General features: G+C 54.6%; 10 protein-coding genes across 10 annotated transcripts; 4 read left to right on the plus strand and 6 right to left on the minus strand.

Annotated features, from left to right (window-relative positions):
* Positions 1–136: 136 nt before the first annotated feature.
* Positions 137–856, plus strand: HMPREF1541_02864 (uncharacterized protein; the record flags this gene model as incomplete). The annotated part of the gene is made up of 4 exons (XM_008717219.1): positions 137–151; positions 323–370; positions 435–631; positions 730–856. The coding sequence occupies 4 exons, from the start codon at positions 137–139 to the stop codon at positions 854–856; spliced, it is 387 nt and encodes a 128-aa protein (XP_008715441.1).
* Positions 857–1045: 189 nt separating this feature from the next.
* Positions 1046–2104, minus strand: HMPREF1541_02865 (uncharacterized protein; the record flags this gene model as incomplete). Its single annotated transcript, XM_008717220.1, has 1 exon — positions 1046–2104. One exon carries the CDS (start codon positions 2102–2104, stop codon positions 1046–1048), a length of 1059 nt encoding a protein of 352 aa, XP_008715442.1.
* A 1977-nt stretch (positions 2105–4081) lies between these two features.
* Positions 4082–6664, plus strand: HMPREF1541_02866 (uncharacterized protein; the record flags this gene model as incomplete). The annotated part of the gene is made up of 1 exon (XM_008717221.1): positions 4082–6664. One exon carries the CDS (start codon positions 4082–4084, stop codon positions 6662–6664), a length of 2583 nt encoding a protein of 860 aa, XP_008715443.1.
* A 2848-nt stretch (positions 6665–9512) lies between these two features.
* On the plus strand, positions 9513–10466 carry HMPREF1541_02867 (uncharacterized protein; the record flags this gene model as incomplete). Its single annotated transcript, XM_008717222.1, has 1 exon — positions 9513–10466. The coding sequence occupies one exon, from the start codon at positions 9513–9515 to the stop codon at positions 10464–10466; it is 954 nt and encodes a 317-aa protein (XP_008715444.1).
* Positions 10467–11076: 610 nt separating this feature from the next.
* On the minus strand, positions 11077–12031 carry HMPREF1541_02868 (uncharacterized protein; the record flags this gene model as incomplete). Its single annotated transcript, XM_008717223.1, has 2 exons — positions 11077–11289; positions 11684–12031. The coding sequence occupies 2 exons, from the start codon at positions 12029–12031 to the stop codon at positions 11077–11079; spliced, it is 561 nt and encodes a 186-aa protein (XP_008715445.1).
* Positions 12032–13319: 1288 nt separating this feature from the next.
* On the minus strand, positions 13320–15458 carry HMPREF1541_02869 (uncharacterized protein; the record flags this gene model as incomplete). Its single annotated transcript, XM_008717224.1, has 3 exons — positions 13320–14766; positions 14812–15352; positions 15401–15458. The coding sequence occupies 3 exons, from the start codon at positions 15456–15458 to the stop codon at positions 13320–13322; spliced, it is 2046 nt and encodes a 681-aa protein (XP_008715446.1).
* Positions 15459–16043: 585 nt separating this feature from the next.
* On the plus strand, positions 16044–16429 carry HMPREF1541_02870 (uncharacterized protein; the record flags this gene model as incomplete). Its single annotated transcript, XM_008717225.1, has 2 exons — positions 16044–16072; positions 16123–16429. The coding sequence occupies 2 exons, from the start codon at positions 16044–16046 to the stop codon at positions 16427–16429; spliced, it is 336 nt and encodes a 111-aa protein (XP_008715447.1).
* Positions 16430–16665: 236 nt separating this feature from the next.
* On the minus strand, positions 16666–18378 carry HMPREF1541_02871 (uncharacterized protein; the record flags this gene model as incomplete). The annotated part of the gene is made up of 1 exon (XM_008717226.1): positions 16666–18378. The coding sequence occupies one exon, from the start codon at positions 18376–18378 to the stop codon at positions 16666–16668; it is 1713 nt and encodes a 570-aa protein (XP_008715448.1).
* An 850-nt stretch (positions 18379–19228) lies between these two features.
* On the minus strand, positions 19229–20719 carry HMPREF1541_02872 (uncharacterized protein; the record flags this gene model as incomplete). Its single annotated transcript, XM_008717227.1, has 1 exon — positions 19229–20719. One exon carries the CDS (start codon positions 20717–20719, stop codon positions 19229–19231), a length of 1491 nt encoding a protein of 496 aa, XP_008715449.1.
* A 1877-nt stretch (positions 20720–22596) lies between these two features.
* On the minus strand, positions 22597–22804 carry HMPREF1541_02873 (plasma membrane proteolipid 3; the record flags this gene model as incomplete). The annotated part of the gene is made up of 2 exons (XM_008717228.1): positions 22597–22743; positions 22796–22804. The coding sequence occupies 2 exons, from the start codon at positions 22802–22804 to the stop codon at positions 22597–22599; spliced, it is 156 nt and encodes a 51-aa protein (XP_008715450.1).
* Between the last annotated feature and the right edge of the window lie 745 nt (positions 22805–23549).

A 23549-nucleotide genomic window follows, 5' to 3' on the forward strand; every position in this document is an offset into this window, starting at 1 on the left:
CAAGCCTGCGTTTTCGCGGACCACCAGTTGTTGCAAAGCGGTGCATTGACAACTCCTCTGACATCTCTCCATCAACTTCCACACAATTACCTCGAGGCGCAGGATATCCAACTTCTTTGCGACCAAAAATCTTACAATGGCTCCCACTCAGGTAAGTCCGCGCACACCCTCCCTTCCCCACCAAACCGCTTTGCTTGCCAGGGACCGCTGTTCGCTCGGACGCCCATCCGCACTCTGCGCGCGTGCGGCAACGGCAGTCCCACTCCAGCAGCATAGGTCGAGAGCAGCAGGCTAAGGTGTTCTTTCTTTTGCGGTGATGTAGGCTCGCGCTGGCGCCAAGAAGGGTCAGAAGACCAAGGTTACGAACAAGGTACGTTATAGATGTTCCCCCAAGGGTCCCCTTCTGGCATAACGTTAACACTCCGTCTTCTCAGTACACCATCAACTGCAGCCAGCCTGTGTCAGACAAGATCTTCGACATCTCCGGCTTCGAGAAGTTCCTGCACGACCGCATCAAGGTCGAGGGCCGCACCGGCAACCTCGGCGAGAGCGTCGAGATCAAGCAGATCGGCGATGGCAAGATTGAGGTCGTCACGCACATCCCTTTCTCCGGCCGCTACCTGAAGTACCTGTGAGTTTTGGTCTACCTCTACCTTGCCCCATGAAGAGGAAAAGAAAGAAGAAGAATCGTGTATATGGGCCAGTGTACTGACGGGAGAACCAAAATAGGACAAAGAAGTACCTCAAGAAGCAGCAGCTGCGCGACTGGCTGCGTGTGGTCAGCACCAGCAAGGGTGTGTATGAGCTGCGCTTCTTCAACGTCGTCAACGATGACGCCGATGAGGATGACGAATAAGCTGATGCACCAGCGGCGCGACCTAGACTTAGAGACGAAGATATGGCCACATTTCTTGCACGTCAGCCTGTGACTGATGGACGCTCAGTCAGATTGCTGGCTGGGCGATATGTCGCCCTAGGCCTGAGACTTGAGGTAAAAAGAACAGTGGGCCCAGGCCAGATAGACAGCAAAAGATTCGTATCTGAGCTACTTTGTCTCTACCCTTCGGTACAGATGCACCTGCATCCGCATGTTCTCAAGCTCGATCGTGTACCGCGCTCCTACGCCTTGGCCCACTCTGAACCACCGACCTTCGTCTCCCAATACCTTCTCCCAGCTGCCTGCCGCCACCTCGCCCAGTGTATGGTCCAGCAACCACTGCATTGGATAACGCTTTGTCCTGCGCTCCGTGTCCTCACCTTCCGCCTGTTTCCCAAGCGTGATCTCCGAGTAGCTTCCTGGACTGTCCACGACCAGCAAGTGCGAGCCAATTCGCATATTCTCCGTAAGCTCGAGGAGCATCTTGGTGGTTCTAGGTATAGAGGCCGAGAAGAGCTCGTTGAGCGTGAACATGACTGTCACAAGCTCTGTAGAATGTACTGTCTCTCGCAGCGTCGCATCCCAGTCAGCCAGGATATCACGCTGCATAAATTTGAGCTGCAGAGTCTCACGCTCCACGAATGCTTTGTTGGCAGCTTTGGCCGCCTCACTCGCATACGCAGAAAGCGGCGGCGCAGTGGTCAAAGCAGTTTCGAGTTTCGAGAGCACGTGCGACCAGTCCGCCACGTCCACTGCGGTGATCTCTATGGGTATCCGAGACCTGCGTCCTATGACAGCTGTCAGGGCAGCGACCTCGGCGCCTGCCCCGCCGCCTATGCATATGACATTCACTGGTTTGCTTTCTTCCCTATTGGGCTCTGGCGAATCGAACACCAGCTGCGTTGCAGGTAGATCGAGCGTAACGAGAAGGTCTGCATAGCCTAGCGCCCGGCTGGCGCTCCATCGTACAGCATAGGCCTCGAGGTGTTCTGGCTTGCCAAACGCGTCAGCAAAGTTGCGGTTGTACAAATGTCCTTTGACGACTTGAACAACGTCCTTCAGGTCAGTGGCGTCGGCGAATGGGAAAGCAAGTGTGAATTGCTGCAACATCAGCTGTTGAAGTTCGAGGGGCAGGGATGGTTCTTCCTTTTTCCTTGCGACAGCAGTGGTGGACGGCACATTTTTTGAACGCTTGTCGCTGGCTGCGGCCTTGCGACGGGGCCCCATTTGGGGCAAGGCAGTTCGATGCCTGCTGTTGGACGAGGGAGCCCAATGATGAGTCCAATCACGATAAGAATTGGCGCGGAGGATTAAGCAAGGTGATGTGCAATCCGAGATTCGCGTCAAGAGAGTCTCACGGTGTCAGCGGAGGTCAAACAGACTGTAGATGGCAGCTGTCTGAAATTCCCGGGACCACGATGCACATGCAACAACTTCGTGGCTGCGATTTCGCGTACACGTCCCAAGAGATGATCCGTGCAGCGAACGCAACGCTGACCGGAAGGCACGATCTCGTATCGAATCCGAATGTAGGCGAGTGAGCGAGCCACGTAGCGATTGGATGATGGGAGGGGAATGGCGCAGAAGGCGGTGAGAGCGTTGACGTTGAAAAGTGTCAAAGTCTGGACTCTGGTCGAAAGTGAACGCCGCCGAAAAAGAGGCATCAAGCTGGCACAGCGTGTGGGCCACTGTGGAGGAGAAAGCGGAAAGCCAGGCTGTTAGTCACCCGAAGACCCTGAAAGACCTGCACAATTGGATGCCGCAGGTTTGGCGCTAGAGCGGCCTTGTCTGTAGGTTGTCTGGGAGACCCGCCGCCACCGAGAGACTCCAGGCGGGAACTCTCCCCAAGATCTCTTGCTGCCTTCGGACTCGGGCACGACGGTCGACATCGGCACTCTTGTCAACTTAAGAGGGCAGATGATGCTGTATGAACCAAAGACGAAGCGCAAATGAAGGAGTGGCACACGGTTGAGACGGAAAGGGATGGAATTCAGAGCACAGAGCGTATCTTGCAGCAGAGGCGACAGATCGCCAGGATCAGCAGTTCTTTCGGGACGACTGATGGGAAGTCTCAGGTCAGAGCAAGCTACTTTCCGGAGCAGGCTTTGAGTGTACCTGCATCGACTTCAGGCCGTTTCGGCTAGCGGAGTGTACCTGCAGATGCAGCCCGCGCTCACGACCCATTAGAGGACTTTGCATCACACCCTCACGCGCGTAATCTGCATCGTTAATGCAGTGACGACGGCGTGCCAACAAAAGCAGGAATTTTCACTTTGCAAGATAGCAACCACGTCGAACAAGCAGAGGCCATGATGTGGCCGTGATGGATACCATGGCAGTTTAGCAGTGCAAGATGGAGCTGAGATGATTTTAATCTCTTCCGAGATTGCCAGCATGGCGCTGCCACCCTCAGCAGCCTGGGCAGCAATATCGCTACCACTACCGCTCGCCGGGTGTCAGCACATCCCAGCTGCCAGAACGATTGATCTCGCTGAGTGTACAAGCTGGTAGCTTTGGCAACGACAAGCAGGCCTCAGGAGTGAAGCCCGATAAAGTTCGCTATCGCATGCCAGGTCAAGGCGACGTGACTGCAGTTGAGGGCTTCGCGATTCGCTGTGCCCGCCTGTCGCCTGCAGAGCTGAGCAGATTAGGGCTAGTGGACCGCCTAAAAAATGCCCGCCTGACTTGCGCTAGCTTTACGCTGTGCTGCTGCGCGCTGCGTGGCCCAGCTGACGCTTGTTCCAACCCGCACTTCCGTTGTCCACACTGCGGTACTCGTGTCCATCATCCTCTACCCTCTCTAGTTCCTCTGCTCGACTTGACCGTTTCTTCCTCTCGACCTACCCCTCCTCTGCCCTCTTCATCCCACACGACACCAGGCTCCTGTTCGCAGAAGGACCTCTCTACTGGGGGTCTTTCTGCCAGGTCGCCGTCCGCTCCTTAATCACCTACCCTGCTCGCCAATCGAACCAGATACGATCCATCACCCAGCGTCCACACACCATCCTATTCTACATATAACGCAACAACAATACTATCTCTAGGCATTAATGGTGGCTACTGTCCTTCTAAGAGTCGGAGGTTGAATAGACCATTCATGGTGCTGGCACACCCCGTCTCGACCTCGCTTGCGACGATCTAGTACTTTCCAATTCGCACGCAGCCCGTACTGAGTTGAATCTAAGTATCGAAGTACCGCACAGCATGGCTTCCGTATCCCTCCCTCCGCCTAGCATGGGAGCCTCCCCATTCGATGGGCCGAACGCTCCTTCTTCGCCGTCAAGGCACCGACGAGCACCATCAAGAACCCCAAAGCCCGAGCGTTTACCTGCCTTTTCGTTCAATCCTGGCGCCGACACCACACAAGAGTCTGTTGAAAGTGATGAGAATCTGTCAGTCGAGGACGATTCGCGTGACTGTCCTAAGCGAGGACTGCCACCTCCGTTGCCAGACTTCAGCTTCAACCCCGCTGCAAATCTTCCTTCGGCAGAGCGCGAGGTCAGCCCAACACATCCCGTCCTTCAAGAGATGGCCCTCAATCAGCAGCGCGTCAGCCGGTCCGCCAGGCCAGCACCACTTCCAGCGTTCACTTTTGGAAGCACTACATCCTCGGGGACACCCAGCCCAACACGCTCAACGTTTCCCGAGTTGCCAGGCTCTTCTGGCATGGGCCATCGACGACGAGGCAGCGAATTTGTCGGGGGCGGCAAAGAAGGATCACAACTTGTCGGCACAAGTCCAGGAAAGAGCGATTACCGTCCTCCACCAGTCAGTGGGCCACCGCGTGGTCATATGCATAGAAGATCCCAAGCAATCTCGGTTTCCGACATTGACACGTCGGACCTGATCAAGACTGCTGCCCTGTCCAAGGCTCGTGTCGGCTCTCAGCCAACCACGCCCTCTGAGCCGGGTTTCACCGTGCCCAAATACAGTCCTCCAAGACAATCATTCTCACAGAGCCAGTCGACACCATCGTCACCCCAGAGAAGAGAAAGCATGTCTGGTATTCGCCCACGTGTCGGCTTCGCTGATCGTGTGGATGTCATTCCGCAACCGCGGCCCCTCTCTCTGATCTCCTCCGAAACCGAGGGCAGTTGTTCAACGGTACGAGGCCACTCGCTTTCGGGAAGCATCAATTCGATCTATCCTACATCAGCAGTAAGCTCCCCAACAAATTCACGTGTCATGGACGATAGTCCACCAAAGCAGCGTCCACATACAGCCGATCCCGCGACCCTACTCTCACCCGTTCTATCGAGGGAAGAAAGGGAAGAATCGATGAGCATGCCCAAGCGACCACTCTCTGCGTCAGGCTCGCCAGCAGTGACGTTGTCCGGAAGCCCGCCAAACAAAAAGAAGCATTTCTGGTTCAGCCCTTCGGCACATTCCTCGCCATCGCCCACGCCAAAGAGTGAGAAAGAGGATCCACTAGCGGATATTCAGGCATTGCCCAATCTAGATCCTATTGATCCTCCAAGGCCTCGGACATCTCCAGAGCGGTGCTCGAGCATCAAGAAGAAGAAAAAGTATCACACATGGACATCCGGCATTTTTTCCAGAAAGTCCGCCAAACGCCATGCGAAGAACAGCAAGCGTGTAGCTACGCCACCTACTCTCGTGCGACGCCCTAGTGATCGAATCAACGAGATCTTCGATGCCGACGACACCGTTGTGCTTCGTGAGCCCTCGCCTGTTGTGCAACGAGCTCGCCCTAAATCCAACCCTCTTATGGGGACAGCACCTTCCTTCTCCGCCCACGTTCCAACGTCGCCTGTTGAAGCGTCGGGGCCGGTGCTTGACCTGGATGCCGCAATGACTGACGGGGCTTCCCCTGACACTCCAACCCGAGGGGCTGCATCACGGATTGCCAAACTCCATAGCAGCGAGCGTCGAGGTCAAATGGATCCTTTCGGAGCATTCCACAAGCGATCCGAGTCGGCTCCGGCGATGCAGCCCGTGAATCGGGCATCATTTGGTATGCAGAGAATGGGTAGTAATCAGTCTCTGTCGGAGGAAGTGTTCGATGAGGAAGAAGAGGACAATTTCCTTGCTGGAAAGACAGGCGACAACAGCAAGAACGAGAATGTTAGGAGTTCGAACCCGACGCGGCCTGCTGAGCAAGCTACCGCTCTCGATGGTCTAGGGTTGGCCGTCACAACCGACGATGTTGTTATTGTCGACCCGGAAGACGATGTTCCTGTCGACCCGCAGCGATCGTCCACCGCGACTATCGAAGCTCCTGTGATTTCTGTCGAGACAAAAAGACCGGTTTCTTCTCCGATGTTCTTTGCCTATTCGGCACCACATTCGCACTACGCCTCGTCGACGGAAGGCAGGACAACATCTGCGTCAATGATTTCCTCGCCAGATGCAGAGCATGTATCTTTCGAGAGCTTCCCGAGAAACGCGCGAAATTTTGGCGAGACGAGTTCGGAATTCGTGCTACGCGGGTCCAACGAAGACTTGCCATCGTTGTCAGACAGCATCTCGAGCAGCGCTCTCCCACGCATGTCGAGCAGTGCAAACACGCGGTCATCGATTGAGCAGCGTGCACACTCGGTATGCGTTCCGGTAACATCTCGGTCAAATCAGCCAGCGTGGAAGCGTGCCAGCCTCGCGAGCTTGAACCGGCTCATGCCGGGATCGGCCAATGGCAGCAATCTGAAATTCGAGACTGTGGCGCCTGAAACAACCCCGGCGGATGAGAAGGAGAAACGGAAATCGAACCGACTAAGCAAGCTGATGAAATTCTGGCGGATGAAAGAGAAGGGTACCGCTGGTGAATGATCCACACGCACCACTATCCTAAGAGCTCCCGAGGAGCTCCCTTGATGACTTGAACTTTACGACTTATGGAGGGATTATTCGTTATGGTTCACAACACTCATTACGACAAATCCGTTTTTATGCAATTGCACGGCATAGCGCATTAGCACACTCACTGAACATTATTTCTTATTCAACGGCGATCGTCCGTTTGGTGCCGGCAGGTTCCAACTCTTTTCGGTCGGCAGACCTCCTCCAGGCAACACAATCACATTACCCTCGTCGGCGCTTTCATTTTCTTCCAATCAAGCGCCCATCGAGATGCAAAACATTGGAGAAGGTTGTACTGGTATATGGCTTGGGAATCACATCGGGAATGGCATCTTTGACTTGTGCTTCCAGCAATCGACCGACAGAAACAGACTATCAAACTGGGATGGAATCTTTTCTCTTCGCTTTCGGGGCACGATGATGGACAGAGCGCGTGGTGTGTCTCACAACAGCCTGGAGATGTGATGATAGGCAGTGAATTTTAGGTAGCTTAAGCCGCTTCTACGGGGTGTCAATCAGCACCCTGGGCTTTCTCCTGTGGCCACACTGAAAGGTCGGGAGAGCAATGATAATCCATTGCTGTAATTTTCTTTCAGAAGAGTGTGCAACCTGAACGCGAGACGTGGACATAGTCGCTCACTCGTACTTTCACATGTCTTGGCAGTAAAGGGGCGGTGCCGAAGCTTCTTCCCACGTGAATATCTACATCATACCATCTTCGCACCCTATACATCAGAACAGGGCGCATTTGATGCCACCTACCTGCGCCGGCCGCAGTTCGCAGTCCGCAGCTACGGAATTGTATGCGCTTCATCATCGGGCGTGCTGCCGCAGGTGATCTGGCAGCCGGTGAGTCTCCTGACGCCCTGCTTGTGAGGCCTCTTTTCCAGAGGTGGGTATGAGCCACCTTACGGGAAAGCTCAGCCATGGATCACCAGGCAGCTTCGCTGCAGTCCTACACGCCACCAATCTCAACCATCGTCATTGATCCTAGTCTGCCTCGCGAGTTCCCTGACCTCTCATCTTCTCATCTCTTTCCTCTCACCGTTGCTGCAGACTCGTTTCCCGACACCAAGACCATCGTACATGACCCTATGCTGCCCGTCAGCCAATCGTGTGGTGCCTGCACACCGGTTCTGCCTCGACTGTGAAGGCACACCAATGGCCGAAACGCGATGGTTATTGGGGCTTGACACCCTTGTCGCTGGGCAGACACTTGTTTCCCAAATGGGAATCTACGCTTCATGGCCCGCCCGATGCCTTGTTGCCGGTTCGGGCTGGTTCGCGCTTTCCCTGAGGTACTCAACGCAGCTTCTCGCTGCGGTCGAACAATGTTCTGCCTTCTCATTAGGATGTTGACGAAGCCGGGGATCCTTCTGCCTTACGTTTTGTGTTCGCCTGCAACAGCCGCAGTAGTACGATGATCCCGCACCAGCTGCGCTTTCGAATTTAGGGAGCCATGGGTAATCATTGGTACTGCTGCAATTGTGGTGATGGACCACAAAGTGTGAAGTTGAACGCCGGATGTGCATCTTGTGGATGGCAAAGATGCGGAAGGTGCATACTACGGGGGACCTCTTCGGTATTCGCTCACAAGGACCGAGTCTCCAAAGGAGCATCTTCAATCAGACAAAACCCTCCCAGAGTGCTATCCACCATACTCGAGCCGAGCGTTATTACGACCTCTCCTACAAGCAAGCCTCCGGGCCTTGAGGGGAACGGAGGTCAGTCGGAAGAAGCCTCACCGGGTTTAAACAATACACTGAGCGTCGGAGGAGATTGCAGTCACGATATCGGACCATTCTGGCCTGACAAAGCCAAACAGCAGCATTTAGTGGCGAGACCCACCAGCAGCAGATTTCGTGCTGGTGTTGATGTGGCTCTGTTTGCATATACCTGTCGGTACTCAGTTTACCAGCGGTACGAGCTACAGTCTACCACATCAAGAGTAGCTGGGAAAGGTAGAAAACGCTTCGCATTACCACGGATCGAGTCGACATGCTGTGTCAACATAGCCACTGCTGCTGGATACGACATCTTAGGCACACGGCTGATATCAGGATATCGTGTTGCCGGTAGGACTGATGTCCGTCAGCATCCAAGTGGAGAATCATCCAATCGGTCCCGGCGAGTACAAGGCCAGGGCTCGAACAAGGCATTGACGACGTCCGAGCATTGCTTCAAGCCTCCCGATGGCCGAACCAAGAAAGACCAGAATTTTGGCACAAGCTGGGTAGGTATGTTCCGGACTAATGACAAGCCTTCTAGACGCCTTTCTTGCTACCTATTCAAATACTATAGACACATGTGTGCCTCTGACGAGTTTCGAACCGTCGAAGAGCTACACAACGTACGTTTAGTTCCTCCCCCCACCTCAAAATCCCAAATGTTAACCATGAGCAGGATCACTTGTTAGCTCACTTGGAGAACGGTGACATAGACGTTGGTCTTTTTACGTCCCTCCGTCGGAGCCGAGCAGTGACTGCTGCATTGCCGGGAAACAGCCAACCTTTGAATCAAGACGACATACAGAAAATTCTGTGGGCAGAGGGCTTCTCGAAGTTCTTTCCAGCTTTTAAGGTTGTGGAAGATCAGCTATGTCCTTGTACTCTGCTAGACACCCTCTTTGTGGTAGCCACTGACACGTGCAGATCACCCGGAAAACGTTCTCCCAGATGACCGGCTAGCTTTTGATACCCTTAAAGCAGCCCAAGAGCAGCTGTTCAATGACGCCCGAGATGTTCTGATCGACCAAATCAGCACCGGTTCTGACCAAGCTCGCCGTCTGCAGTCCGCGCGCGATATGCTGATCCCTGCCATGGTGAATCCGAGTAACATCACGACACTCTTACCCCCGCAACCGGCTGTTGATCTGACCCAGCCGGCCGTCGAGCCAGTAACGCCCCTGGGTGTTGAGCATATGCAGCCAATGTTCCGCGGATACAGAGTCTCACGATCGACCACTGAGCTTCCACCGTTTGACCAGTACGACCAGTCTCTGATGTTCGGAATGGATCTTTCTCAGTCGGATGATTTGGCACAGTCTTCAGCTTATATGGGCGCAGTGGAAGCCTCCCCTTCAGAGAATTGGTTCCTAGGTGATGTGCCTAGTAATGTTGAGCCGCAAACATATTCAGTTTCTGAACTGCCATCATATCCTGCACAAATGTGGACGGAACATGTCATCGACGAGCAAGCCTATGACTGGTGGGATGCCGCAAGCTTCACTAACATCAACGACCCAATAGGTATGGCGACTTACCAGCCAGCCGATGTCCTGTCCACTATTTTGCTCTCGGATGGTCATCTTGTGCCAGAAATCCCGCATGGCGATGAATCCGGACGGACTGATAAGGACAATTCCCTGCTCGAATCCACGCAGAACGATATGACGGCACTTTCAAATGTTCGCGACACAGATAGAAGCATCACAGGTGAGAAGCGGAAGCATGACGCATTTTCCGGCGACCATAACAACGTTGACCTTGCTACCGCCGACCTGTATCACATGCAAACTCCACCTAGCAGTTCACGCGCAACTCAACAATCTCACCAAGGTCCAATACAAGTACACGGACAGTCGTCGCAAGCTTTGCTGGCAACGTCATCAACGGCTTCCGACGGACGTTCTGAGCCAGACGGCGTGGACGAGAACGCGATAGGCCAGTACAGCCCTTCGGTTGACACGGACAAGCGGGGCAGTGCGAGAGGACCGGCAAAAGCCTCGCTCAGCAGTTCAAGTACAGAGAAGCGGCCACGCTACAGCTTTTGAGTTGGTAGTCAACTGAGCAGATGGGTGAAGGTACGTGCATATTTGGCCCGAATCAAGATGGAGTAGCCAAGACGTGTGCCAGGACATGGCGGCGAGGCAACGAGGCAACTCAGTCACTTGTCCGCTTTTCTCCGTGTAGAGTGCGCCCAATACTTGCAATGCTTGCCATGCCTCAGCGTCTGAGCTTTTGGAAGGCCTTATATGCATTGAGAGGCTAGCGTAATGAGATTTCGGCATAACTGCGTTTTCTCCCCGCACTAACGGTGGTGCGCAGCAACTATATCCTTAGAGTTGTGAAGCACATTTGACCGCGAATAGCCCGCGCCTCAGCAACTCGCTACTTGCCCACGATCGTCTGAGAGTCTCAAGACAAGTCCCAAGTCAGCTCCCCATCCGACAGATATCAGTCACATACATCACATACCTCATTTCACAGCACAGCACAGCCAAGAATGAAGTTACAAATCCCCCCCCCGTTCCAACGAACGACCCCATCGACAGTGAGAATACAATTTGGGCAACTACCCCCTGCAAATCTCAGACATCCGCACCAACCAATCCTCACCATCCGACCTCCACAGGACCCCCCACCCAACAGAACTCCCTCTCCTTATTTCTTCTCCCCAGAACCTCGATTCCACAATCCTCCAAAAAGCCCATTATTTCCACCGAAGCCGCCGAACCCACCACCCGCTCCCGCGGGCTTCATGTCCTCCCACACCTGTCGGCGCTGGGCGTGGTCCGGGTTGGAGAGGAGGTCGCTGTAGCGACGGCCGCCGCCCCCAGAGCTGGCGGTGGAGCTGGATTGGGAGGATGCGGAGGACTGTTGAGTGTGTTTGTGAGCGACCGGGTCAATAGGTTTGCGGGTTGCGTGGGTGGGTGTGGAACGGTGAGTAGGGGAACCGTGGGATGAGAGCGGCAGGTGGTGGGTGAAATTGGGATGATGTTGGATGTTGAATGCGGGAAGATGTTGGGGGCTTGGGGGAAGGAGGGATGGTGCATAGGCTCAGGGGTAGGGACAGAGGCATGGCATGGCATGGCATGTTCTGCACCAGAGCAGGGCGGTGACGAATCACGGAGGAAACGTCCGGTTGATTTCTGCGCCGGCAGGATGGCCAGAGGAAGCGTGATGCAGTTCGTACATCGTCCGAAATCAGAACACGACTCAGGAAGACAGAGCAAAGGGCAAGCAAGCCTGTAGATCAATCGAAACTTACCCGCCGTCCCCCAGCACCCGCCGAAGCCGGCGCCGTCGTCGTCACCGATGCGGCAGGCAGCGCCGGCGCCGTTGCCCCGGCCTTCTCCTCGGACGACAAGGACTTCTTCCTCGCGGGCTCATGCACCTCCTTTCCCCTTCGATAGATGAAGCGCGTGGCGCTCTCGGGACCCGCGGTTTGCCCCGTGGGAGGAATCAAGGTGGCGAGGCCGCCGGGTTTGGCGAGTTTGGATGTCAGAGAAGGGGACGAAGGGTCCTGGCTGGCGCTGGAGCGGCGGCGGGCGGGCTCGTGCACGGCTTTGCCGGTCTGGAACATGCCGCGGCGGTCTTGCCAGGGTGGGGAGGACATTGTGTGTGGATTTTGGTGGTGTTGGTGGTGGTGGTGACGGGTGGAGCGGAAGTCGGAAGGGGGATTGGCGAGATGGCTTTGATTCTGGGTAATGGTGAGCTGTCGGCTGGAGTCGAGGATAGTGCAAGTGTGGTGTAGCGTATCCGCTGTCGTCTTGCCACTTCGCGATTTCAATGTACCAAGGTGTCAGCAGTGAAGACAACTCCCCGCTGTTGCCCGCAATACTGTGCCCCTCCTCAAGGAGAAGCCGCTTATTCAAGCGTCCCTTATATATCCTGCGGCTGCGCTAGGGAGGGTGTGCTGGGTTCCCCTCTTTAGTTGCCTTTTGGGTAAAGCTCGGAACGTTCCTCGCGAACTCACCCATGACGTTCATGGGGTCACATGCAGATGGATCGGGTAGGTAGATGACCGAGCTATCACGTGCCAAAGGCTCTCCCTACTTTGCATATACTGTGTGGAGGGGAGAGATGGCGAAGGTGTTGAGAGACCCGGAGTGCTGAAGCGCAGGCGACAGAATCAACCACAGTCGAGTGTGCTTTCAGGAATGCTAGGTATCCCGTCAGATTGACCATTGGCGTTGCCTCTACCAGTCCCTTCTTGTTTGTCTCCCAATGAAGTGCTACCTCCCAAATCGCCAGTGAGTACACAAGATAAGCAGCTGCAGCGCCTGCTCCCGAGCCAAGTCACGCGGGGTGGCTCCACCCAAGGCTACGGACAAAACAAGGCAACGAGGCAACCGCCTCCATTTCAGTATGCAACCACAAGCGGAGCAAGCTCCAAGCCGGGCGGAAAAATCGTTCATTTCAAGTCAATTCAATTGAAATCGCTCTGTCTCACTGTAGAGAAAACCATAAATTCATGTCTCGCGTGCCCCTGTGGCGCGTGACCCCATGCAAAGTTCTTGTACACCGTGCACCCATGCTGAAACCCAAAGGTCCCGAATCCCACTCACGGTTGCAATGCAATGCAAAGCCCATCCTGAGCTTAATTGGACAAGCAAACTTCAATCGAGATTCCCCTTCAACGCCTTCGCATCATGTACTCATCAAGCAACAGCCCCGTCCGCCCACGAATAGGCATTTGAATCCGAGCAGGGACATAGGTATCACAGCTCCTGACCCCATGGTCGAAGACCTAGCAGCCACGCATTGACACTCTCCTCAGCCTTGGACACCTGCACGGCCCAGACGTGGTCTTCCGGAAACTCAAGTTTTATGTCGGCCTCGACAACACAGTCTTGGTCACCGCAGGCACATGCGCCTCTCTGCCTAGTTGCATTGCTACGGTCCTACCGCGTGCCGAGGATTTTGTGCGCGTGTCCATGGCCCTGGCTGCCCACACGCCCACTGGTCTTGCGCACGCGGCTCTTGCTCTCATCCGTGCTCCTCCTCATGGGAGACTCGCGCTCTCGGATCGACCGTGTCTTCGCAACACCGATGCCGCTGCCGTTGTTGTGCACGCCACTAGCACTTCGTCGTGGAGTCCGTGACCGAGTGCCCATGCCTAGACTAGGCGAGCGTGTGGGACTCTTGCCTGCGCCGTCACTCGCACCCAGGCTGGGCTTCTTGGGTGAAGCAGCGTTTTCGTTTTGGTGGTCGGCCCAAATAGCGTTTGAGTCCTCTACCTCGGTATCGCCAAACACTGCATCTCCATCATCTTCGAAAATGCCCATGTCGCCCATATCGATCGTCTTCGTGGTTGTGGTGGTGGTAGTGGTGTACGACACCGACCGCCCTTTACCCTTGGCCGATGTGGCGTTGGGAGATTTGCTCGCTGATCGTCTTGCAGCAAGGCGCTGCAGAATGAACTCTTCGTCAGAATCGGTCATGGCAGTTGCAGGGTCCGCTGCCTTCTCTTGCTGTGTAGAAGTGGTCATGCTGGAGCGGAAGCCAGCCGAGGTGCTGCGCTGATAGGTGTGGCCACGAGGGTCCATCCGCGCATACTTTCGGGGTTGGCCTGGTGTTGGTGCAGGGAGATTCTCGTCTTGGACGGGCTGGGTGCCAGCAGCGTCATTGCCATCGATCTCCCCGAGAGCGGCTCGCTGGACGGAGCTGCGTTGCGGGGTTGCCACTTGGGTGTTGGACAGTTGACGCATGGGAGTTTTGGAATGCTTGATAGGCGTGGAAGACTTGCTCTCCTTCTCATACTTGGCTTTGATGGTATCCTCAAACTGCCACTCGCGGAAGGTGTTCTGGTTCATGTGTAGCCAATGCTGTTGTGGTCCAACAACCATGCCAGGGCGCATGAAGCGCATGAAAGCGATGACCTCGTTGGCAGTGAATCCGTGGCGGTAGATGAGATACGCGCCAATGAGGCAGCCGGTGCGACCAAGACCAGCCTTGCAATGCACAGCGATAGCTTTGCGTTTAGAGATTTGTTCGTGCGCGAGCTTGATGAATTTGCGCACGATGGGGAGCTGAGGACATGTGCCGTCTTCAAAGATCATGTCAATATGCTGGATGCCAAGGGCGGTGAAGTATGACGGGCAGTAGAGCTCGCTATTGAGACGGACGACGAGGCCAACGTTGCGCTGAACAAAATGGGAAAGAACGTTCTTGAAAGGCTGATTGATGCGCGCGGAGGCGATTTCCGGTATACAGGATGGGAGAGTCGCATACGCAGGTGAGTTGACTGGTATTGGAGCCGTAGGCTCTGATTGAGGTGAGGCGAAGGCCACAAATTGAGGTGATACCCAATTGAAGTCACCCATATCAACGCGCTCGAAGCGTTCATATCTGGCAATGTTAGGAAGATTCATGCGTTGAGAATATGCGACTTACTCCTCGAGATTGAACTCCTTCAATTGGCACAAGTTCTCCTCCTTGGCCTTCCAAACACCATAGACGATATCTTGAATGTTCAAAACAAAGTCGGCCTGACTGTAGCCGGCATCTCTGAAGGGCATGTAGGGTGGGTCTGCTTGCGCGATCGGGGCGAGTGCCAAATGAGGTGGCCAAGCCTGGATGAGCACCATATAGCACGCTACCAGGCAGGCAGCATTGGCACGACTTCTTGCATCTGCTCTGCTCCAGAAAACAACCGATCTATCATTGTTTGCTGGATCACCAAGGATCTCGTGGAATTGCACCGCGAACCTGTAGAGATGGCCGATGTGCAGTGGGCCGAAGTCGTGGTGAAAGGCATTGTACAGGAGGGTATCATCGATGGTGAAGTAGACGGGAGCTGGGCGCACTTCGGCGGGTGTAGGTCCGTGTTGAGCTCGAGATGACTTCTTGTGCGGGGATCTTTTTGGGGCGGTGGGATATGGGAATGGAGTGTTCTCGTTGGGAGCTTGAGTGTAGGATGCGAGGTAGAGGCGATCTGGGAGGTGTTAGTGTTGGCAGCGAGGGGCAATGTTTTGATCCGTACCCTGGATGTATTCGATGACCTGGCCGTAGCTCACAGGCTGCACCGTAGTTGGTGCCATTGCTCACTAAGAGCACGCGACACTCTGCTGTGGTCTGATCTCACAGCGTCGGTTTGGTGATGGCAGCGAAGTGGTCTGAAACCTGCTGTCTCAGTCACACGAGCCGGCACTGTTGTCACAGCTACGCTATACTAGCATAAGCGATTTGTAAGGGTAGAGATGAAGTCTGAGCGACGATTGACTGGACTGTCGGGGGAGGAAGAGAGATGTGCGAGATGCAGAGTGTAATGATGGGAACGGTGGGATAAATTGTGGCCAGGACTGGATAATGTAGCGAGGAGGCATGCGACCTTGATGTTTTGTGGACCAGTCGAGCCGTTGTCTTGACAACCATTCAGCCTCGTTAGAAAGCAGATCCAAGGGCGAGGCTGCCAAGACACCTCCCGATTCGCGGCGCAATGATTTCAGCATCGTCCCCACTTAATTCCAAACATTCGCTCAAACCACCCTGGTAACCAGGCTACAAGCCTGAAACGTCAACTTGTGCCAGGCTTCGAGTATCTGGACTTGGTAGGTCGCTTAGGTGACGCGGTTCCTGGATTCCCGGCTACGAGGGAACGTCCCGTCCAGGCCCACGCCTTTACCATGCCAGCCGATGAATTTCCCTGCGCACTGTACGCCGGCCTTTCCATCCTCAAATGCGATGAGTCTGACCGTACTGCAGTACCATAGACATCCCACTGCCTACACACCGGCTTGCCTCGTCCGCTCTTCGCGCGCTCCAGGTCGATGCTGAGCTGTCGCCGCTCGTACGTCGCAACTTCTCGTTAGCGCGGCCTGACTCGCATGCTGTGGTGGACGGCACGAGCCTAGAGGAGGAGTCAAACACAATCCTGCGTACCGAGTATCGTGCCACGACCAATCGCATGCTACGGGTCGCGGTCAATGGCTTCATGGAATCACTCGGTGTTGTCTTGCAGGTCATGGAGGAACTAGATGTCGACGTGCTGGAGCCCACAACCCACACTTGACACCATGACTGTGTCTTGCAATGACGTCTTCGGACAGATATCATGGCAGGCCGTGGTCTCGCAGAGGCAGGCCAGCCGCCATATGAAAACTACTATCCGCTTTTCATAGATGTAGGAGAGGTACGTCGTCCCGACAAACACCAATGGTGACTTGGCCAATTCGAGAAACGCTCAAATCACCCTTTTATACACGGTAGACCCTCTCTACACAGGACTTCCACCCGACCACACCATTTTCAGACCTTTGTAGCATCGTCAGTACTGGCACCGGCGTCTATTCTATCCGTGACTGCCTTGACGTGAGAGTCTCTCATCTTCAGCTGCTCCGAATCTGACCTCTCCCCTACCATCATTTTCCGGACCAGGTTGCGGGGTCTCCTCCAGTGTGACTTTAATTTTCGGTCCGCCTGCGCACGGTCCTCAAGGTTCGACTTGGTGGAAGCTGTGGATGAAGCCGTTGTCCCTGACGTTGGAACGGCTGTGTCGATGAGAATTTTCCTAACCACGGTCGAGCGAGTCATGTCGTTCTTCCCCATAGGAGCTTCATGGCTTTGCTCTGTCTTTTCTGCAATAGAGCCCCTACCTTGTGGTGCCTCCTTCCTCGCCTTGCTCCTCGCTGGGCGCGACGAAGATGAATCGGCCGTCTCTCTCTTCGCCTTACGACCGGAGCCATCGACGGCTGTACTGAAATATGCGTTTGGCACCTCAAAATTAGACTGACTTGTGAACTCCTCGATCTCTGCCGGCTCGCTTCTGAGTGCAGCTGGTTGCTCCTCATTGTTACGGAGTAAGACCTGCCGCTTACCACTGAATTGCAGCGCAAAGGCGTGCTCTGACAGCAGACCGAAACAGTTACGCATAATCTTAACCTGAGGCGCATCATTCGATGATTGCCCTGCGGATGCACCAGGCACTTCCTCCTGTGGGTGAATCAAACCCATAAGGATTCGCGGTCGCCCGTCTTTCGAGGTCCAACCAGATTTTTGATATGAGCGGAGGAAGCTGCCGTTTTCTTGGATCTCAAGGTCTGTATTTGTTCGCCAGAATGTCACTCGATCACCAGGGCAGACAAGATCTGCCTCTCTCTGAAACACGGGGGGGAGGCTCCCTTCATGCGCGTCCACAGGCGCGGTAGATGCACCAGGTGTCGGCACATGTGTCGAGAGGGCGTGGAAGGGTTCGAGAGACAAAAGTCCTTGTTTCTGTCCCCAGCCGCCACCACCGCCCGTGACCCGGTGGAGACCTGTGCCTGACCAGAGGTGATAAAGTCCAGGGAAATCGCCCGATCGTTGCCGATTTGGAGATGCAATACTGGCAAATACTGGTGACCGCCCGCCGTCAGGTTGTGTCTGCAGAGGTGTTTTCATAACCACGTCCTCAAGTTCCTTCGATGCTGGTACTGTTACGCCGGCGATCTCAATTTCCCCTAAAATGTTGCCCATGGCAGACCTCACTTCGCGCGGAGAGGTCATCCTTTGAAGTGGGATGGAATTGATTATCGAATTCCCAGGGCAGCGATACATCGGAATAGCTAGTTCAATGATGTCCGACGTTTTGGTTGGCGAGAGCTGGGAAGCTGTCCTGGCCCAGAATGTCTCGATAAGAGTGCTTTTACGGCCATTTATGAACAGTGTGTTCGCTAACGGGACTGATATGCTACCATGTCCCCAGGCTACTTGTCGCTGTGTAGGAGACACAACCCCGTTGGCTACACGACCCTCGAAGAATGTAAAGCGCAGCGACGAAATCACGGAGTCGTCGTTATGGACGGGCGCCTGTACAGTATCATGCCCTTTACTGGGGCATAGGTAATATGCCAGGCCTTCGCATGGGGTTGGTCTGGAGGCATCGGTAGTAAAGGGGCCAGGAAGTTTGTCGACAATGCCCACCACCGACCTGAGGGGAGTATCTTCAGACGTGGCCGGTTTGTGATGGAATATAGCAGACATGGTAGCTGAAAGAAATTCCGAACCTTCTTCAATCAGATGAGCTAATTTAGGGGTAACGAGAAACACCGCTGTGTTTAAATGCGAGTACTCTACATCCCGCAAACATGGCAAGCTGTCAGAGATCCGAGAGGGATCCTGTTCACCCATATAAGCTTCTGTTGATGATGGAGTTCGTCGGGAAGGTATCATACCAGTGAGTTTGCATTCTCGGCCAACATCATCCCCATTATTCTGCGCGGCGGATTGCGCAAAAGGACGTCCTCGGATTCATCTCTGAAGCGGTATAACGATCGAGCGAAGCCTCGACGTTGCAAGTGAGTTGGAACATGGCGCGTCTGATGAGTTGGCCGGGCAAAGAATGGATGTCGAGCAGGGCGAACAAGCGAGCTTGACACCAAACAGAGCTGCATTGGAAGAAGCCGCAGTCTCCTACTGTTCTGCTAAGCCCGAGGTCTTAAGGGTATCTCGATACTTTCTTCCTCAAGCCAATGGCTCCAAGTTTTCGATGATTATGATAAGTCTCGAGATGGGTGTAGGCAGGTAGGGAGCCCAGGAAGGTTACAGGCGTTGGCACTTTGTCCGAAAGAAGTTAGATTGCAGAGCACGGTAGGCCGTCACTACATGGCAATTCCCACAAGACAGTCTCATGAGGCAGTCACTACCAGTCACTTGAACCATCCCCGATCAATACCATACGATATACAACAGCTTCATATGGAAAGTCTGAAATCCGCAATGCTAATTTCATTTCGCTTCGTGGTCCTCATTGGTTGTTCAACACAGTAAACTTGAAATTGAATATATGTACAGAAACAATACAACCGCTGTCCAACGTGAATGTTCTTCATGCTCAGCGCATCACTACTTTGAAAAACAAGTCGCCTGGTTTCGACCCTGGTGTGATGGTCGCCTGAGAACTAGGTGAAAGATGAGCTTCCGAGGCACGTTGGATGCTATATTGGGTCTCAACCGTCGCCCGATTCATGATCCTCGACAACGGCGAGAGGGGCCCCAGATCTTGTGGGCGATTGGTCGGTGGTACGGGCCATTCAATGGAGTAATCAGAATTGCGGCCTTCAGAAGAGACGCTATCAATGGTGATGAAGCTTTGGTCGTTACGAAAGAGTGTGTTTCTCCGCTGGCGGTCGCTGTTGGGGAGAGGGAATTGGGTAAGGGAAGGTGATCTGACTACCTGCTGTGGTTGCGCATGATTGCCTCGTGCTTGGGGGGATACCGCAGCCGATTCTGGAACGCTTGGATATCGTAAGTTGGAGATTGGACTCTGTGGGCTTTGCGGGATCACCGCCAGAGGACTGCTCGCTTTCGTCTCAAGACGCCTCTCATCTTCCCCTGGTGTAGTATCAGTGTCGAACTCTGTCGACATCGAATCTTGCCTTGTGGGATAGGACGCAGCGGTAGGAGGCGGCTTCTTAGGCGATGACTTCTTTTGTAGGCGATTGCGACGCGGCGAAGGTGTTGGCGAGACGTTGTCAGAACCACCTGGGGCCATCGAGGACACGGGAAGAGTGGCCGCCAGTGCTGCGTCGATGCTGTTTGGTGCGATCGACCTATTAGGGGTGGCGATGAAATTGCCGTTATCATACGTGGGCGTAAGAGGCAATGCGCTGGACGTTGCTGCAGAAAAAATCGGGGAAGGCACCGCCTGCTGATTGAGCTGAAGAGGTTGTGGCGTATTTCTGGCTCGGCTGGACTTGACAGGTTCAGCGAGGGCGAAGTTAACTCCTCCCACAGATACTCGGGGTGGACCATTCGGCTGTTGCTCTATGTCTTCATCGAAGATGGTTGCCACGCTGTCTCGTGGAGGCCGAGGGGGTGCAGCAGCATTCACCCGTGTCAGAGACGGCCAAGAGCTTCGCGGATCCGCGTACCTGGCTGGCATGGTCGGTGTTGGTTGCTTCGGCATGCTCACTTGCGACGAGCCGCTTTCACGTTTGCCCGGCCTCTCAGACACGGCGATTCCGATTTCTTCTGGCTTGATGCTGACTCGCCAAAAGCTGCGTCGTTTATCAACCGGTGGCTGTCTAGGTCTGGAAGCGCCCCAGCTGCTGATCTGAGAAGTATCTGTGTCGGGCGAGGAAATCTGTTTGGAAAATGCAGATTTGTCTTCCTTTGCCTGCTTACGCCGCCGGAAGAACAGGAAAAGCAAGGCGATCACGAGTAAGCCTGCGAGGCCAGCTCCGGCCCCAATGCCTGCAATTTGAACTGTTGACAGTCCCGTGTTCATTGGGGGCATTTCCTCTGGCATAAAGTTCGAGCGCATTTCGGTCATGGTTGGACTCGCCGCGCTATTGGAGGATGATGGAGACATCCTAATCTCCATGGTGACTGACATGCCGTCGCCAGAAATAATCCGAGAGCCGTCGCTCGACACAACCAGCCCTGTGACAGAAGGTATTGACGAGGTCGCGGTCGATGTGGTGGGAGGCGCTGTAGGAGTCACTGCTACAAGGGCATTCGTAGTTGAACCGGGGATAGATGTAGTTGTAGGGCGAATGGTTGCATTCAGCACGGTGGCAGTGTTTGGCACAGCATTGTCAATATCCACGCAGATATTGTAGGCGGCAAGTAAGAGCTCATTTGAGGCCTGATTGGCACAATTCGACGCAAGACATTGTAGGGAGGCCTCTCCAATCGTTGTCCCGGACCGTGTACGATTTGTGCAAAGCTGCTCAAAATCGGAGGTCGACGAGCAGTCGTTTTGCGCGTAGTTTTGGCGGGAGAAGTCGAGGATACATTGAAAAGCACAGCTGGGGAGCCGGCCTGTTATATTATCGGGGAGACATGTCTGGGTCTGGCGGCGTGGGAGGCCGCCAGCGGCCACGCTTTGGCGCTTTCTCCTCCGAGTGACCACGCTCATCTGTTAAGGACCGCGTTCATTGTTTGGGCTTCAAAAAGGAAGGACGTTGCGGTCGCTTTCGACTATGCAACAAGATCGCCGTTAAAGAAATGAAAGTCTAGGTCACGACAGAGGTTCGACCATGGAGCTGAAAGCAACAGCAGAGCGACATTATGCAGAATCTGGGGAATCAACGGGATAGGGGCAAATGATAGAAAGCGACTGTCGCCCAGGCGTGCAGGGTACTGGCACGCAGGGCATGATTGCGGATGCATGAGCGCCCATGCTAGTATGACGATGGCGACTACTCACTGTAGGGCCAGCGGCATTGAAACAGTGCGAGCGTCACAGATGTTGAGACGTCGAGGAGGCGAGAGGTGTGAAGAGTCTCAGGTGGTTTTGGGCGCCTGGCCGCGTCTTTCTCGGCGCTTCAGGCTGAGCGAGACGCCTTGGCGAGCCACAGTCACAGTCACGGCGCTCATACTGCAGTCTTTGTGTACGTTGTATAATATTGCGATATACATTGTAGTACATTGCTCTACTAGGACGAGATGTATTTCGTGAGCATCATCAGCTTGGAGTGTTATCGTCATCAGGTCCCCATTCCACCACCGGTCTGGTCCGACGGGCTACTTTGCACGGCTAGGGCGATCTGCATCTGACGTGCTAACCCTCGCTTAGACCCTTTGATCCCACCCCGAATACCGTGCGCAGCCGCGGCGCGATGCAAGGATGAATGGGCGACTCTGTCACCCGGAGCAAACACAAATAATGGAGACTAACACGTTACGCTCAGACCACTACGCAACAGCGAGGCGAATCATCCCACATGAACCATGTAGGCCGTTTAGGAGGGGTCTGCGGGAGCCCAGCAAACCGAGCTTCCGGGGGTGTTGTTTCACAGTGCGGAATGCCACAAAAAGAAAGACAAGGAGTTTCATTATGCTGGATTAGGATTTCAAGAGTAGTACCACGTGCTCTAGATGCCCGATTGCGCCCTGAAACCTGTACAAACCCATCATACCGGTCCTGCAATCAATGTGAAAGTCGACGGTCTGTGCAGCAACCGTGCTCGGCGCTGCCTCTCGCTTGGTTCATTCGCTTCCAATTCCAGGCCCGGGCCATGCGTATCATCATGGAGCGATCGGATATCGTAGAAGCCGGTCGACAAGGGGTATCAATGGGATCAGACCCATGGAAGAAAGCGCAGATGGGGATATCAAGGAGACGGAGGTGGGACGTTCTCCATCGGAAGGGTCATTGTCGGATAGTCCGGATCCCGCAGGAATCGCTTAGTACTTGAGAATGATGTACCTGGGGGTATTGTCAGCGGTGGTTTTGCGGCGGATCACGGCTTGAACTTACAGAGCGTGGATGATACCGGGAATGTAACCCAGAATGGTCAAGAGGATGTTGATGAAGAAATCGGCATTGCAACCGCGCTCAAGGAAGACACCGAGAGGAGGGAGGATGATGGCAAGGATGATCTTGCAGATGTCGCTGGCGGTCTGTTGCTGTCAGCGTCTGATCGACGTCGAACGCTCGGTAGATAAGACTTACGAAAGGCATAGTGACCGTGGGTTGCGAGTTTGCGCGGGAAACGGTTGGTTAGAGAATGTGGTTTTGGTGGGTTGGTAAGCCTCAAGAAGTGCTACAAGACAGTTTTGTTTGTTGATGATCAGGAAGACAGAGACTGGCTGGCGGATGCGAGCTTAATAACCTGCTGACGGGCTCGTCGCCCGAGTGACGTATAGCGTCCGCTAACCTCAAGTCACGTCCTGCCGCCACACCCGCCTTGACTTGTTGTCCAATGACCTCCCTGGATCCGATCCACCTGCCGGCTTGACCAAGGACAAGCAGGTGAGGGCTTCGTCAGCCTTTCGACCAGCCGAGATGAGCAGCCACAGTGATGAGCATTGTGTGGCGGTGCGGAATAGGGTTATTTGCCCCAGGCGAGCCCTGCTGCCATCCTGATCATTTCCCCTTCGCCATCCTGCGGCACAAGGGTTCCCAGGTCTGCCACCAATCCACTCCCACGGACAAGACTCGCCTTTTGACAATTCAATGCCTGGGTCGTATGACTACAAAGTCACAAGAACAATCAGTCCATCGGGTCATCTGACCTAAGATGAGCTGCACGATTGATGCACGTTGGCCCGGCCATGTCCGTGACTGTTCAGTGACAAAGTCGGACTCGTACTTGCAGCTGCAGGCTCAGCCTCATGCTGCCACCCGTGTTTGCTCACTGCGGCCACCATTATTCCTGCTGAAACCGATCTAGCTGATCCTGCCTCAGCCAACCTGCAGCCGCCTC

Source organism: Cyphellophora europaea (genome assembly GCF_000365145.1).
Source record: "Cyphellophora europaea CBS 101466 unplaced genomic scaffold supercont1.2, whole genome shotgun sequence".
NCBI lineage: Eukaryota > Fungi > Ascomycota > Eurotiomycetes > Chaetothyriales > Cyphellophoraceae > Cyphellophora > Cyphellophora europaea.